The 17,287-nt window shown below is 41.9% G+C and overlaps 1 protein-coding gene across 4 annotated transcripts in view; it reads left to right on the top strand.

Moving 5' to 3' along the window:
• Positions 1-4,311, top strand: part of STXBP6 (syntaxin binding protein 6) — a 273,630-nt gene extending 269,319 nt beyond the window's left edge. For all 4 annotated transcript variants that reach the window (XM_060294688.1, XM_060294687.2, XM_060294686.2 and 1 more), the window contains one exon: positions 1,438-4,311. In XM_060294688.1, coding sequence (XP_060150671.1) covers positions 1,438-1,461 — 24 coding nt within the window. In that variant the 3' untranslated portion in view covers positions 1,462-4,311. The remainder of the gene's footprint in view (positions 1-1,437) is intronic.
• Positions 4,312-17,287: the final 12,976 nt, after the last annotated feature.

The following is a 17,287-nucleotide window of genomic DNA, read 5'->3' as shown; positions in this document are numbered from 1 at the left end:
AAATATTTATGCTGGGTATTCATTATGCACAACGCTTAACAGCTCTGTGTTGATTTGAATGGTCCACATCGCTAAATAATGTATTGAAACTACAGACAGAGCAAGAAGCGGAGGCCATACAGTGGAGGGGCTCAGAGTGTGGCCAGGGAGTGGGACGGATCTGAGAGAGAGCCCTGGCTCTGCCATTTCCACCCACCATGTTTCCCGGACTGTAAACTCTTCGAGTTCAGGAGTTAACCTTCTTGGCAAAAACCCACAGCACTGAGCACAGCAGCCTGGACACACTCAGGGCTTCACAAACACCATCTGACACCCACAGCACTGAGCACAGCAGCCTGGACACACTCAGGGCTTCACAAACACCATCTGACACCCACAGCACTGAGCACAGCAGCCTGGACACACTCAGGGCTTCACAGACACCATCTGACAGTTGACTGGCTGGTGGCATCAGCACTGCAAAAGGTCCTTGGGGGTATTCACTTAGGCTGGCTTCACCAGGTACAGGCACCTGGAGCTCTTCCAGCTGACGCTGCCCAAGTAGAAATTAATTTAGCGACATGACTACCCCCAGTAACTCCAGCCCCAGTCTCAGGGACTAGTCCCTAATACCAGACTCTAGACACATGAGGGATCACAATTCAGCCTCAACCCTGCTTCTGCTTCACGTCAGTATATGGGCTCCTTGGAAGGGATCTGGCTAAGGAAAGCAATGTCAGATTAATCTTATGTTTTGTACCTGCATACATTTCCTTAAATATATTATCATGGGCTCCAGCTGGGCTTGGGAAGCTACTGAATGATACAGTGGTATTTGGTGTTCCCATTTATACAGATCTAACATTTCAATAAACCACATTTTTCAAATACCAGTGAGAGCAGTAAGTCAAGGTCTGAATTTGGTCTATTGTTCAGTCCTGGTTGGTAAAACAGTCTAATTGTCAAGTGCTTTGGACCTGGTTGAATGTCCAGGATATTACGTGGATTATTGCAGCTTGTTTGTTTCTCTACAGTTGGTGATTTTTAATACTTTACAAGATGTCAGTAAATACATTTGGAGAGTGTTGGTCTTCCTGGATAACTAGTAACCTGGGAGCCCAGAGGCCTTTGTTTCTAGGGTAGGTCACTCATTCTGCCTCTACTTTGGCTCTTCCATTTGCTCCTTCAGTGGCATGAAGGAACATCACGTAGCACGCTCCCTGACCTGGACACGTACACCAACAACAACACTGGAAGGACGAGTGACAAATGCAGTGCTCCGTGGACCGTTTAGGGACACGCTGCACATGTACTAAGGGCCACTGTGCACTGTAATGGTGATCTGCCTCAGCAAGAAGGATCTTGGTGTCGCTTCTCATCGCGGATGTGGGGAAGGAGCAGCAAAGGAACCCTCCCCACTGCTGATAACATCTTACTTGTGTCCCTTTCTCTCCTTAGCTTGCCATGAAGCACAAATGCTGAGAAACTGCCTCTCCTGGTGACCTCTGAAGAGAAAATGAAGTTTGTTCAGCAGTTTTTACAAGAATTCTGGACCTCCGCTTGCTTTTTTTTTCCCCAAATGTGGACATTTAGGTTATTTTTCCTTTTCAGATGTTAATATGAGAGAAAAAGTGTTGTGTTTATACATTTCCCTAATAATCTTGCTAAGAAATGCTGCAAGCATCAGCTTCATTTTTTTCCCACTGTGTGTATGCGTGTGTCTGTATGTGTTTCCTCTTTAAGGCTTTCTCGTTTTTTTTTTGGTAGTTTGAATATGAAATTCGGACCAAATGATATATTGAGCTAGGTCTAAACTGTATTTTTTTCCTGATATTAAGCAGGAAGACATTTTAATGTGGTGACGTCAGATGTTATTGTTCCTGGTTGGAAATAAAAGTCAAGCAGTGATTGGCTTCACTCAGTCTCTTAGGTACTCTTAATTTGAAGGTTAAGATTCTAAATCCTGAGACACAAATCTGTATTAGAAAAAACAATTGGATTTATCAGGGGAAACAGCAGTCTTAGATTTTGCTTTTTGTGTAGGAACTTTTTGCATGAGCCATCACCAGCATTCAAAAAAACAAATCAGAGTCACAGATAGAAATCTACTTTCTGAGCTACAGTTTAAATTCTTCCATTACTTGTTTCCAGGCTGATTATTTAGAATTACCGTATAAAGGATAAAATTTTGAGATGAAAGACCTAAGGAAAAGCCCATTTAAAAACCTCTGTGCATTCATGAATGTTTCTTTGTCACTGTCCCAGATTACGGTAGCCGGTCTTGAAAAGAGCTTGGATTTTTATCAAGAATTGATTTGTCCAGATAAAGGTCTGTGTAAAGGATAATGTGAAAAGATACTACATTTTAAATCTTTTTTCTCTTTTTATGAAGTCATGCCTGTTTAGAGACGCCTTCATGATGTCCTTGGGAAATGGCCTTCGGTTTTTGGTATCTGATTTTTGGAGGTTTTGATGTTGTTATTGCTATTAATCTAATTTAAAGTGTGGGTTTCTTGACAAATTGCATTTCATGGCAATTGCAACTTGCCTGGTCTGACATAAAACAGCACAGTCATGAAGCCTTTACATTGCAGTCAGACTGAATGGGGTTGGTTCATACAGCTCCTGATTTTGTATCACTCAACACAGGCCTGGATTTTCAGTCTGGGAGTTTGGTTTCTTAGAAGGTTAAAATGCTAAATATAAAAGCTGTGCTTTGTCGTCCTGAAACAAGGAGGCAAGCTGTACATCCCAGATACATATGCTCAGCCTCCCGCTGCGATGCACTGATTTTTTTAAGCTGCCTGGATCTTCAGGACCCCTTTCTATTCCTTCCTACCCATTGAGGCCATGTGTATTGCAGGCTCTTACACAGCAGCATATGATGACTTTGGGATTATTTATGCTGATCTAAATAGCTTAAGTTCTCCTGATAAAAGCATTCCCAGGGAGATAGAAAATTGGGCTATTGTGGGGGAAAATGATCTTAGTCACTATGTGTCAAAAGGGAGATGGGATTTGCCAGAGACAAAATTTCTGAATCCTCTTAGGGAGATGATCCAGTTCAAGAAAACTCTCTGTAAAATTTATCGGGTAAACTATATACATGTACTATAATATTTTGTACTTTTCTTTTGGTGTCTTAAAAGTTTAAAGCAGCAAGGAACTTGCTGTCTGGTGAGTACCATTGGAAGCATTTACAATTTCTAAGAAAAGCTGAAAATCTCACGCCACATAGGTTTTCTTTGCAGGCCTCAGTATAGAAAATGCACGTGCGCGCGCGTACACACACAGATATATTCATCTTCCCAAAGTGAATTCTAGCTTCAGATAGACAGTTGGTATAAATAATTGAAGTGGTAAGTCTAAAACGCCCCGACAATCAGCCAAACTCGATTTGTCGCCACGTATCTAACATCAGTGTTTGTGAAGCTGCTTCTAGAGTAGCAGAGGGTGAGGTCATAAGCATACCGTGAAATTTGAGATTTTTCCCTCTCCGGTAGACTTGTGATAGTTACTCTTCATAAATATAAGTACTCCACATCTTGCCCTCTTTCCTCACTCTCTGCTTATCCTTTTAGACTTAAGTCTTCTTGGAAATATCCAGGATTTGAAGAAAGCCTGTCTGCATTGTTTTTACCTTCCTCTATGGATTTGCTTCCAGACTGTGGTCATGTCCTTGACCTCCCTGTGTCCAAGTCCTACTACCTAGGCCTCTGCCCACAGAAGAGGCCAAACAGCAACCCCAGTCCCTCCCGGACCTCCTGACTTCTTGCACAGGAGCGAGTCCTGTGATGACGTACATGAGGTTCTTTGCTATCCTTTTGTAGAAGGTGCTTCAATACAAAATATTAATACAATCTAACCTAGAGAAAATTGCTAAAATGACTCACATTATTTGGGACCAATTCAGTGGCTTGCTAAAATACATTTAATTTCTTTGTTTCATTTCTGCACCTCACTACTGAGTTTTGGAAATACTACATTTCAGTGAAGGATTTCTTAAATTGTATTGACAACTCGTAAAGAAAAGAGACTTGCCAGTGTTCTCACTTCTTCCTGGAATGTAGCTGTAGTATTCTTCCCTAGTACTATTAGGTACCTATGTACAGGAAGTAGACAGTGATTCAGGTTAATGTTTCATATTGAAGGTATTTGTAAAATGTAACAAGATCAGTAGTTAACTTTTTTAAGCTCTGAAAAAATAAAGATTATGTGTTAGACTTAAAATTACAGTGAAATCTGTCTTAATACTACTTTTGTGGCTAACAAAGGTTATGCATTTATGTAAAAATATTTACAGAATGCCCTCAATAAAGGATATTAAAGATAGGTTTCGCTTTTAAATTTTAGAATTGTGGCACTGCTGATGTCTGTTGTACAGTTATTAATTCTTCAGAAGTTCCCTAAGATGTCAAATATCATTTTTGTTCCTTTCAGAGACAAGTAACACCTGCTCTGTGATTCACTAATACAGCAAACTCTAATTTTGTCATTAAATATTTGAATTCTGTGATGAAAGTTCGTTTCTCTCCGTTATTTGGGAAATCTCTCAAACACTACCAGATAGGTAGGCAACGTCACACTTTTGTTGCTAATGGGAAGACCCTGTGTGCCTCCAGGAGACCTAAGAATTGGGATTAGCATTCTGATAACATTTCTTCATGGACATTCTAATGGGAGAACTTGAAATGTAAAAAAGACTAAAGAGCTAACTAACCTTAATTTAGACAATGAGCTTCTATCCAGCAAGAGTTAAGTTTTTTTATTTTCTTCTCATGGGCAAAGCAGTTAAGCTGATTAGTAGTTGCCTTTCTGCTGATATTAGTGATGTGCTCAACTCAAGTACATATTACTGCATGTGCCCTCATTCAGCAGACTATTTTCATGTCCTTTTAAACTGGAAAGAAGACTTGATCAAATTATGTCAATCTATTTTTATGGGAAAGCAAATGCAACTTATTGCATCGCCATTTGCTTTCAAGGCAAGTAGCTTTGGTGATCGCTGTAGCAAAACAACCCTCTGTAGGTTGGCATAGACACAGTGAAGCAGGCAGACTTTGAAATATTTCCTGGGAGGACTGCAGGTGGAAGGGAAAGGCTACCACCTCCACTCTCCAGAGAAAAAAGGATAGAGAGATGGTTTGCCTAGATGAGGACTTGGCCTTTAGTTAATTAGGTATTTAAAGGCACCGTTCTTGTGAACTAATTATAAACCCACTGACTTGCAAAGATGACCTTTTCTTTCAGTATAATTTTTGTTAGCAATTATACCACAACCAGCTCTCAAATTTTATGGGAGAATTAATACAAATGTATATTTTTTTAAATCAGTAATGCCTTTCCTTCTTGCTGTCAACGAGAACATGCTTAGAAAAAACTACAGTTGTCCCTTGAATAACGGGTTTGAACTGCCTAGGTTCACATGTATGTGGGGTTCTTTTCAATAGATGCATACTACAGTACTACGAAATCCACAGCTGGCTGAATCCAGATTCAACCAACCACACATATGGAGGACCAGCTGTAAAGTTATAGGCGGATTTCTTATTATTTGGGGGGTGACCCTTTCATTGTTCAAAAGTCAACTGTATTGACTTATCAATCATCATCTGCCTAAACAAGCAGATTGAGGGCAGGGTGAGACAGAAGAGGGAGGATAAAGATACCAGAAATAAATTTCAAACAAGTGCAAATGTTTCCATATGATTCCCTGATGATAGCCATCCTGTGTCCCTCCTTTCCCTGGCGTGGGCAAACCTGGGTGGTAGCTGGACATACGTATGCACATCCACATATGCATACACACAGCCGGCATTAGAAAAGATACATGCACCCTAATGTTCCTCGCAGCACTATTTACAGTAGCCAAGACATGGAAGCAACCCAAATGTCCATAGACGGAGGAATGGATAAAGAAGATACGGTATATATATATACAATGGAATATTACTCAGCCATAAAAGGAATGAAATACTGCCATTTGCAGCAACATGGATGGACCTAGAGATGATCATACTAAGTCAAACAAATATCACATGATATCGTATGTGGAATCTAATTTTAAAAAATGATACAAATGAACTTATTTACAAAACAGAAACAGACTTACAGATATTGAAAACAAACTTATGGTTACCAAAGGGAAAGCATGGGGGTGGGGGAGGGATAAATCAGGAGTTTGGGATGAACATACACTACTATGCATAAGATAGATAACCAACAAGGACCTACTGTATAGCACAGGGAACTCTACTCAGTATTCTGTGATAACCTATATGAGAAAAGAACCTGAAAAAGAATGAATATATGCATATGTATAACTGAATCACTCTGCTGTACACCTGAAACTAACAACACACCGTGAATCAACTATACTCCAATAAAATTTTTAAAAAGAGCTGAGCTACACTCCTAGATTCACCTGAATTCTCTTAGTGACCCCTTATTGCCTATCTGGACATAGATTGGCAGGAGACAATAGTTCCAGGGGTCAGTGAAATTTGAAAGTCCCTCAGGTGGGCCATGATCAGAGCATGAGAAATACAAAGACTGAGACATGGAAGAAACACACATCCCACCCATGAGGCAAGTCTTACTTTATTTCAGTAAACGTGAGTGTGCTAATGGCTGTCTTTCCACAAGATGATACAGAAGATGGATTTCCTTTAGGTTTGCTTTTTGAAAATCCAGGGAGTACATATACATAAAATGATTTTGTAGAGCCAGAGCCAGTCTGATGCAAAATTGATCTCTACTTATACATCACCCCCCTCCCCGTTCTCCCCTCCACGCTCTTCGCCTTGCTTTCCGACATTTCTTAAGTTCAGCTTTAAGCTAACCCCTCCTAAGGTGTTACCTGTATTACAGTGCTGGTTTATAGTGGCTTAGGGCAGTTTCTCCATCCAAGCTCTGTGTCACAGTTATTTGGGGAGGCTTTGGAAAATGTACACATTTTATTCCCAATTTTGCCTTCTTGTTGCCCCTAGTCATCTTGTCTTTTGCAAAGAAAATAAAATGCCTCCAGCAGGCCTGAGCAGTGGGGCACCTGGCTTCTCCAGATGCTTACTAGATTTAAACCAGCAAATTAAAGCCGTCAAGGAAATTAACATAATGTGCCTTTAAGCTGGATTACTGCTATAGTGTAACCTTCTGCCTTGACCCCCATTATATTTTCTCCCTTGAGCCTCATCTGGAGCCTCAGGATTTCCTGAGTCGGATTTTCACTTCCCAACCCCCTCCCACCCCTGAAGTTTTCTGCCACATTTTCTTCTTTCTGCTGATGAGTCATGGTCCTGGGCATTGCAGGTCTTTGGGGGGACTGCTTCAGTGGCCTGTCCCACTGGGCACTGCAGGATGTAGGCTGGTTGGGCAAAGCCACCTTGTTTCCCTCTGTCCCACAGGAACCAGTGGACAGACCTAAGAGATTCTAAAATGACCACTGAGGTGCACTGTCCCTGCGCTCACGTTTTGTCTATTAGGCATTTTAAATGCTATTGATTCTCTCAGATAGAGTGGAGCTGTTCCTATAGAACATACATTCTTTTCCTGTCTTTAAGTGCTCAACCCGTTCAAGGATGCCTGTTTCAGTGGGGTCTGGCCCCATCACACACTCATACCTAAATGTGTCAGAGGCTGGACAGGAATCGCCATTCCGACAAGTCCCAGGTTTCACTTATCAACACTGAATAGGAGCCTTTGTCCTATGACACTGTATCCCAATTGCTTTACCACTCGGGTTATTTGTCAGATGACATGGAATGAAGGGAAATGAGCTCATGAATTCTCAGCTTTCCCCTGAGAGCTAAAACATGGCTGGGATGGTTCACAGCTTCTGAAGAAAACTCCTCTTATATGCTCTGACCATGTGCACCAAGTGCTCTGTTTAATTATACTACTACATACTTGGTGATTGAAACCTGAAGCTTTCTGTTAGTTTTTCATAAAACCAATCCTTTCTTTCACTGCCCCAGGAAGGAAAATCTGGTTCCTACGATCAAACATACTTTTTTATTCACAGTACAGTGGCTTCCTTCAAGGAGTTTTGCTTTTTTTACACCTGGAATTACAGTGACCGATACTGGTGGACGCATGTACATTGGTCTGAAACTTTCCCATACTGAAATAGCCTCAGCATTCGGACAGAAACTGTGGGAACGAACAATGTGTAAACTGTGTCCCACCCCACACCCCCCGGGGACTAAAAATAAAACACACCTTTAACTGGAGTGGACATGGGCAGGACGCCCCCTTGTGGTGGTTTACTGGAGGCAGCATTGCCCTGTGGTCCTGCCCTGCTTTGAGTTCCAGCTCCAGTCTTACCAGGTGGGTGGTCGTGGGCAAGTTATTGACTCTCTCTGTGCCTGTTTTCTTAGCTTTAAAATGGGAGTGGCTATCTACTTTACAGGTTATCATAACGATTAAATGAAATAATGAATGTAAAGCCTTTAGCCCTGTGCCTGGTACATAAGGCTTCATGTACGTCAGCTCAGCTCTGGGCTATTCTCTGTGATGGATCCAAAATAAAGTAGTAAACCTTGCAGGCTGACGATGCCTGCCAGACCATACTGCTGGCTAGAAGAATGGACATGTTTTTCTTAAATCCGTGTTGGTACAGGGCACATGGGCAGACATTCCAGGCCTCTTTGGCCATTTTTATGATCTATGGACATAGATTCCCTTGATATTTCATATATTCCAGCCCTGGGATAAAGGAGAGGCTCTGGTCTAAAGGCGCCCAGGGGTAGCCATTTTCTGGAGGAAATATCCCAAAAGACTAAATTCACAAGAAAGAGGACAGAGAGAATTTGTCTTTAGTGTCTGTGGCATCAACTACAGGAATGGAAATGAGCGGTCTTATGGTCTAGGAGATTATCTGATATGCCCTTTGGGCAGCAATTCATACTCCTCTTTAAAAAGAAGTTCAAGGTTGGCCTACATATGTATAGCATTTCTTTTCTGGAAGCATCTTTAGACATTCAGCTAAAAGAAGGAAAGAAGGCCCCAGAAAAACTATGATGGCAGCATACTGTTTCCCCACGATTGTCATGGTGCTGTTATTTATGATGTCCAAGTAAACCCAACATGATTTGGGAAATAAGTCATTTGCAAAGGACCATCCAGGCAAGAAGGATCAGGCTAGTTATAACAATGGATCTGCCCCACCCCAAATCCCAAACTCTACTTTTCTAAAAATTACACTATGCATTATTTTTTAACAAATTGCAAGCCATGCAAGTTTCTTTATAAAAATCCTTTCTAGCTGAGAACCTCCTGGCTTTGTCATTAGCTTTTTGTTCTCAGGCAGATTACATAAGTTTTTTGTGTGGTTTTTCACCTTTCAAAGGAAAATAATCTACACCCTGCCTGCCTCAGAGTCCCGGTGAGTAAATTAAGATGTGTGGAATGTGAAAGAGCTCTGGGAAGTACAAAGTGCTAAAGAAGTGTGGGTTACACACTAAAACCTTGATCTTCAACTGTTCCCACCCAGTGCCTAAGGGATTCCTTTATACACCACCCCCCTTTCCTCTACAGGTCCATCCTTGTAGTACTAGATGGTATCACTACCCCTCTCTTCCCTCTCTCTCAAGGAAAAAAAATTCCCACAGACAGCTGGAGGCTACTTGCCATCTGGGAAGCAGAACAAAGGCAGGAGTAAGAGACAGTCCCAAACCGCTCAGGGAAGGGGACAACTGGGCTTAGAGGCAACCCCAAGGGAAAAGATTCAGAGCATTCCAGGGGCTCAGGGAAAGAACTCCTGGGCAAGTCTCCTGGATGCAGCTCACCCCAGGACCACAGGTAACTCTCGAGAGTTCTGACATCCTAGTATATAAAGTGCTCTCCACCCACGTGGGGAGACTGATTGAAAACAAAACATTTCAGGAACCAGTCAGAGAGGATGGACATACTCCTCAGGACCAGGGGCTACATGGAGGCACGTCCATGTCCTTACTGTGTCTGGGTGTCCTAAGGTAAGCCTGACATGAAGAGGGCCACAGAAACGGCCAAAGTCTTAGGAATTCACTGAGTAAATGTGAATGCAATGACAGTTATTCCAGAGACACAGGATACTGATTAAAGGATGCGATCTGAGGACGTTCTTTCAGACACAGGAAAGACTAGACACTCTTCAGCTCCACTCACTGGGAGCAGCGTTATTATCCCGACTAGGGAAGACCGGGGCCATCAGCTCTGTTCTCCCCTTTGGCGTGTTTCACCTGGCCTCATTTTCCCTTTAGAAAAAGCAGGATAAAGGGCTAGAAGTGGACATAACTGTCTCCTCCCAGGCCTAATGCCAAGTAGGTCTCAGCCACCTACTCATGCTTCTGTTCCTCTGGGCTCCACCAGATTCTCCATGGTGGGTGAGTTCCCCCCCCCCACCCCACACACACACGCGCGCACGCGCGGCTGTCCTCATGCACATGCCACTCACCAGCTATGTTAGATAAGAGAGCTTGAGGACCCCACATGGAGAACGGGAATGCGAACCGCAGTCGAACCCCCTTCCCTGGGCTTCCTTAGGGCCCGTTTAGTTTTCCACCTACTCAGTTTCTCCTCCCCGAGGTGGAACGAGGGTAGATGAGAGGCAAAAGGAGGCTGATGTTGCCACTGGGGGGATAGCAGTTAACTCTACCAAATAACATCCTTACAAAAGTGTGAGTGACAGGAAGGGGCAATTAGGGAAAAGGACTGACTCTTCTTTCGGAAGCCATTCAAACCCATCCTCCTCTGTGACGAATGGTCCAAGAGTAGCCTTGCCTGTGGGCAGATGTCAGCTTCTAAGCCATAATTCCACAAGTAAACCCACACAAGACACTGGCCTAAAATTTCATTGTAGGCTTTTTATCTAAGAAAAGCAAGCCTTGAATATAGTGCTCAGGTCTGCTTAAGCCTTCAAGAGTTCAATCCCCCCTGAGTTCAGTCAGGACAGGAAATAAATCCCACCTCATTACTCACTGTACTTTCACTGGCCTGGCCATCTTTCACTTCTCCAAAAATGTGAGGTTCTTTTGCACGTAAAATCTTCACATGCTGTCTCTGATGCCAAGAGTACTTCTTTCCCCAACTCTCCTCGTGGCCCTTCATTTCTCATCTATCAAGTCTACACTTAAATGTCTCCTCAGAAAGACCTTCCCTGACCACCACATCTCAAGGAGATCCCCTGCCTTTTCCTCTCACAGTATCCCTTCTTTCCTTTCATAGACCTGATGGAAACGTGTATTTATACGTTTGTTTTCTTCTTTACTGTCTTGCCCACATCCAGCTCGGAGAGGTCAGGAACCATGTCTATTTAGTTCACCAGGTTGCATCAGGACCTTGGATTTACCAGGCACTTAGGACACTCTTATTACATAAATGAACCAGTCCTCCACTTAAAGCCCTCATGCAGGACCAGTAGGAGTTCACAGGAAAAAAATAAAATCCAAATACCTAAACACATGAAAAGATATTAGCCTCACTCATAGTTAGATGACACTTGGTAATCAAATACTATTGAACAAGACCACATTTTTGAAGGCAAATTGTTAACATTTATCAAGATTCTCATCACTTGAACCTGCCCCCCTAACTCAGCCACACCTCCAGGCTCGTGCTCTGCTGGTCTTCAACCACCAGCTTTACTCGACCACCCACACTGTATCCACACTCAGATCGCTGTTTCTTAGCTCACCCTCATTAAAGCAGCTGAATTACAGTAAGTTTCTCCAGCTCTGGAAGACGGAAAGCAGTTATCGGGGGTGAGTTAATTCCCCAAAACAAATAAAATAAATACACTCTGTTTTTGTGTTCCTGTTTTATATTGGGTGTAGTCAGGTACTCCACTGCTCCCGTTCACCTTCTGCAGCAATGCATTCTCCTTGACTCTAGTACTTTCCTATTCTTTAGGATTCTGAATATGGAAAGGAAAGAAGGAATAATGCTTTTCTAAGCGTTAACTGTGGTATTGGGCAACCCTCTTATTCTTCTACACCAGTTATCAGTTAACTGTCTCTCAGTTCCAAATCCACACTTTTTTGCTCTACTCTGTGATGCTGGAGCTGGACTCTGTGAACATTGCACCTGCTGCTTTTGGACCCCTGAGCAATTAACCACTTTTAACTAATTAGTGATTACTGATGTTAAATTCTGCCTATTCCAATAACTGGCATGGTTTATTTTTCCTGCCTGATATAACATCTCAGTAGATTCTCAGGCAACTGGGCACAGCATCTGTTCCAGCCTGTAATCATTCTCCCCAAGTCTCTTTTGGCAAATCCCTTACTTCTGGCAAATGATCTAATTTCCTCCTTTGCTAAGATCAAGACTATCCTATTGAAAATAATTTCACTCCTCCCACCTCCTTATCTAAGTTCTGTTGCATCTCCTGCACTCCCAACTTTAGTACTCCTGTACCTATTTAATGAGTACCCCTCTTCCGGAGCCCTTGATTCCCACTTCCTTCTGCTTCTTCAAAGACCTACTCCATCAACAATAACCTCATTTTCTTATATCTCTAGTCTTTCCTCCTTCACTTTTCCTTCTCTTTTTTTCTTTTTTTTTTTTTTTTGTGGTACGTGGGCCTCTCACTGTTGTGGCCTCTCCTGTTGTGGAGCACAGGCTCTGGACGCGCAGGGTCAGCGGCCATGGCTCATGGGCCCAGCCGCTCCGCGGCATGTGGGATCTTCCCAGACCAGGGCACGAACCCGTGTCCCCTGCATCGGCAGGCGGACTCTCAACCACTGCGCCACCAGGGAAGCCCCACTTTTCCTTCTCTTAAAGGACAAATGTTTGCCTCCTCTATCGTGAAATCTGTTCAAAACTTTTTCTTGCCCTTGCTACCCGTTAAGATACCACCTTCTCGCGACTCCTGCACAACAGATTTCTTGAGTGAATGGTCTCGACTCACTAAGCCTTAAAAGTCTGGTTTCTTTCCCCATCATCCTGCTGGCACTGCTCTCTCAGGGACAACCCAGTCCAAAACTCAATGACCAGTTCTCTGCAGTCGCACTGAAGTCATCCACTTTCTAGCTTTCTGACTTGCCTTCTTCCCACCCCAATGGCATACTTTTCCAAAAATTCTGTACTTCCTCTCTCCTCTTTTTACACACCTTTTTCCAAGTCAATGAATTCATTCCACACGCTAATTCTTTTTACTTGTAGGCAATTCTACTACTCTAGCCTTGACCTTTCTCCTGAACTCCAGAACTGAATTTCTGGCTTCCTGCTGGAAATTTCCACATAGCTCAACAGGTCCAAATCTGAATTCATCTTGTCTCCTCACAAGCCTGTCTTCCTTCTCTTAACGTCCTACTTAGGCTGAAAAACTTGCTCTCCTTGATTTTCCTTCCTTTTCCTTTCCATTTTCTCAGTCATAAACTAGGAATAATAATAGTGCTCATCTCATGGGGATAAAATTTTGTTGTAAAACCATTAAGAGAGTTAATATTTTTTATTACTACGATCGCTTCAGTTAGTGGAAATCTGGCAATCATAATTCTTATACACCACCTTTCCTGCATGACTTTTTCCATCCCTGTCTCTAACCTAGCTCTGACCCTCACTAATGTTGACCTAACTACTCCAATTGGTCAACATTTATCAATAGTCTGCTGTATGCAATGTGTTTTTCATAATAAGATAATTCATACTCAGTCTCAAAGAGTTCTACTTTTTACTCCAGTGGGAAAGGCAAACACACAAATTGAAGACAACCCAAAATGAACTGAGGGCTGCACCAGAGATTGGGGGTTGCAGTAGCATTTCCCTGCCTCCCCAATCCAAACCTGCCTGAAAGTACTGTCAGATTCATCTTCAGAAACTGATCAGTTACATCAGAGTTCACATATTCTTATGCCAACAGAGGACAAACAGGGAATAAAATGGAATGAAATAGATTTGTAGAAGGAAGTAAAAAGTGGTGTGGACTGTGGCTAACTGAACGTGGTGAGTGTATGCCCTAAAAGGGCATGCTGGTACTCAGTTTCAGTCATTGTGGCTATATGGGAAGCAGGCGAGTCCTGCTATATCCTCCAACTTTTTAAAAGAGAAACCAGAGTAGACATTTTTATGTGAACCACCTCATTTGAGCCAAACAAAACACATCAGTAGGTAATATCTGGCTCATAGGCTATGGCTACCATTTTGGGAGCCCTCATTTATGTCACTTTTCTGCTCAAAAACGTTTAGAACATCCTCATTACCTGCAAAACTAAACCTGAATTCCTCAGTCCGACATGCAAGGTTCTAGGTGATCTAACCCCAGCCACCTGCCCAACCTACTCCTCACTCTCACATATGATAGTGCAATCCTAATTCTACTACAGGAGGCCGGTTCTCTCACCTCCTGGGCTTTGGTCACAATGTGTGCTGGCCCAGGATGCCATCCCCATTCAAATATTGTCTATTAATGAAAACACAATGACACAAAACCTAAGGGATGCAGCAAAAGCAGTTCAAAGAGGGAAGTTTACAGCTATACAGCCTACCTTAAGAAACAACAAACATCTCAAATAAACAATCTAACCTTCCACCTAAAGCAATTAGAGAAAGAAGAACAAAAAAATGCTAAAGTTAGCAGAAGGAAAGAAATCACAAAGATCAGATCAGAAATAAATGAAAAAGAAAAGAAGGAAATAATAAAACTAAAAGCTGGTTCTTTGAAAAGATAAACAAAATTGATAAACCATTAGCCCGACTTATTAACCAAGAAAAAAAGAGAGAAAACTCAAATCAATAGAATTAGAAATGAAAAGGGAGAAATAACAACTGACACTGCAGAAATACAAAGGATCATGAGAGGTTCCTACAAGCAACTATATGCCACTAAAATGGATAACCTTGAAGAAATGGACAAATTCTTAGAAATGCACAACCTTCCGAGACTGAACCAGGAAGAATTGGAAAATATGAACAGACCAATCACAAGCACTGAAATTGAAACTGTGATTAAAAATCTCCTAACAAACAAAAGCCCAGGACCAGAAGGCTTCACAGGCAAATTGTATCAAACATTTACAGAAGAGCTAACACCTATCCTTCTCAAACTCTTCCAAAATATAGCAGAGGGAGGAACACTCCCAAACTCATTCTATGGGGCCACCATCACCCTGATACCAACACCAGACAAAGATGTCACAAAGAAAGAAAACTACAGACCAGTATCACTGATGAACACAGATGCAAAAATCCTCCACAAATACTAGCAAACAGAATCCAACAGCACATTAAAAGGATCATACACCATGATCAAGTGCGGTTTATCCCAGGAATTCAAGGATTCTTCAATATACGCAAATCAATCAACATGATACACCATATTAACAAACTGAAGGAGAAAAACCATATGATCATCTCAATAGAGGCAGAGAAAGCTTTCGACAAAATTAAACAGCCATTTATGATAAAAACCCTCCAGAAAGTAGGCACAGAGGGGACTTTCCTCAACATAATAAAGGCCATATATGACAAACGCACAGCCAACATCATCCTCAATGGTGAAAAACTGAAATCATTTCCAGTAAGATCAGGAAAAAGACAAGGTTGCCCACTCTCACCACTACTATTCAACATAGTTTTGGAAGTTTTAGCCACAGCAATCAGAGAAGAAAAGGAAATAAAAGGAATACAAATCAGAAAAGAAGAAGTAAAGCTGTCACTGTTTGCAGATGACATGATACTACTATACATAGAGAATCCTAAAGATGCTACCAGAAAACTACTAGAGCTAATCAATGAATCTGGTAAAGTAGCAGGATACAAAATTCATGCACAGAAATCTCTGGCATTCCTATACACTAATGATGAAAAATCTGAAAGTGAAATTAAGAAAACACTCCCATTTACCATTGCAACAAAAAGAATAAAATATCTAGGAATAAACCTACCTAAGGAGACAAAAGACCTGTATGCAGAAAATTATAAGACACTGATGAAAGAAATTGAAGATGATACAAATAGATGGAGAGATATACCATGTTCTTGGATTGGAAGAATCAACACTGTGAAAATGACTCCACTACCCAAAGCAATCTACAGGTTCAATGCAATCCCTATCAAACTACCACTGGAAATTTTCACAGAACTAGAACAAAAAATTTCACAATTTGTATGGAAACACAAAAGACCCTGAATAGCCAAAGCAATCTTGAGAAAGAAAAGCAGAGCTGGAAGAATCAGGCTCCCTGACTTCAGACTATACTACAAAGCTACAGTAATCAAGACAGTATGGTACTGGCACAAAAATAGAAATATAGATCAAAGGAACAGGATAGAAAGCCCCGAGATAAACCCACGCACATATGATCACCTTATCTTTGATAAAGGAGGCAAGAATATACAGTGGAGAAAAGACAGCCTCTTCAATAAGTGGTGCTGGGAAAACTGGACAGGTACATGTAAAAGAATGAAATTAGAAGACTCCCTAACACCATACACAAAAATAAACTCAAAGTGGATTAAAGACCTAAATGTAAGGCCAGACACCATCAAACTCTTAGAGGAAAACACAGGCAAAACACTCTATGACATAAATCACAGCAAGATCCTTTTTGACCCACCTCCTAGAAAATGGAAATAGAAACAAAAACAAATGGGACCTCATGAAACTTAAAAGCTTTTGCACAGCAAAGGAAACCATAAACAAGACAAAAAGACAACCCTCAGAATGGGAGAAAATATCTGCAAATGAAGCAACTGACAAAGGATTAATCTCCAAAACACACAAGCAACTCACGCAGCTCAATAACAAAAAAACAAACAACTCAATCCACAAATGGGCAGAAAGCCTAAATAGACATTTCTCCAAAGAAGATATACAGATTGCCAACAAACACATGAAAGAATGCTCAACATCATTAATCGTTAGAGAAATGCAAATCAAAACTATAATGAGATATCATCTCACACCGGTCAGAATGGCCATCATCCAAAAATTCTACAAACAGGGCTTCCCTGGTGGCGCAGTGGTTGAGAGTCCGCCAGCCGATGCAGGGAACACGGGTTCATGCCCCAGTCTGGGAAGATCCCACATGCCGCGGAGCGGCTGGGCCCATAAGCCATGGCCACTGAGCCTGTGCGTCTGGAGACTGTGCTCCGCAACGGAAGATGCCACAACAGTGAGCGGCCTGTGTACCGGCAAAAAAAAAAAAAAAAAAAAAAAATCTACAAACAATAAATGCTGGAGAGGGTGTGGAGGAAAGGGAACCCTCCTGCACTGTTCGTGGGAATGTAAATTGATGCAGCTACTATGGAGAACAGTATGGAGGTTCCTTAAAAAATTACAAATAGAACTACCATACGACCCAGCAATCCCACTACTGAGCATATACCC

The sequence above is a fragment of the Globicephala melas genome, chromosome 2 (genome assembly GCF_963455315.2).
Source record: "Globicephala melas chromosome 2, mGloMel1.2, whole genome shotgun sequence".
Taxonomy (NCBI): domain Eukaryota; kingdom Metazoa; phylum Chordata; class Mammalia; order Artiodactyla; family Delphinidae; genus Globicephala; species Globicephala melas.
Note: the sequence above shows the minus strand (reverse complement) of the source record. Positions and strands in the feature narration are given on the sequence as shown.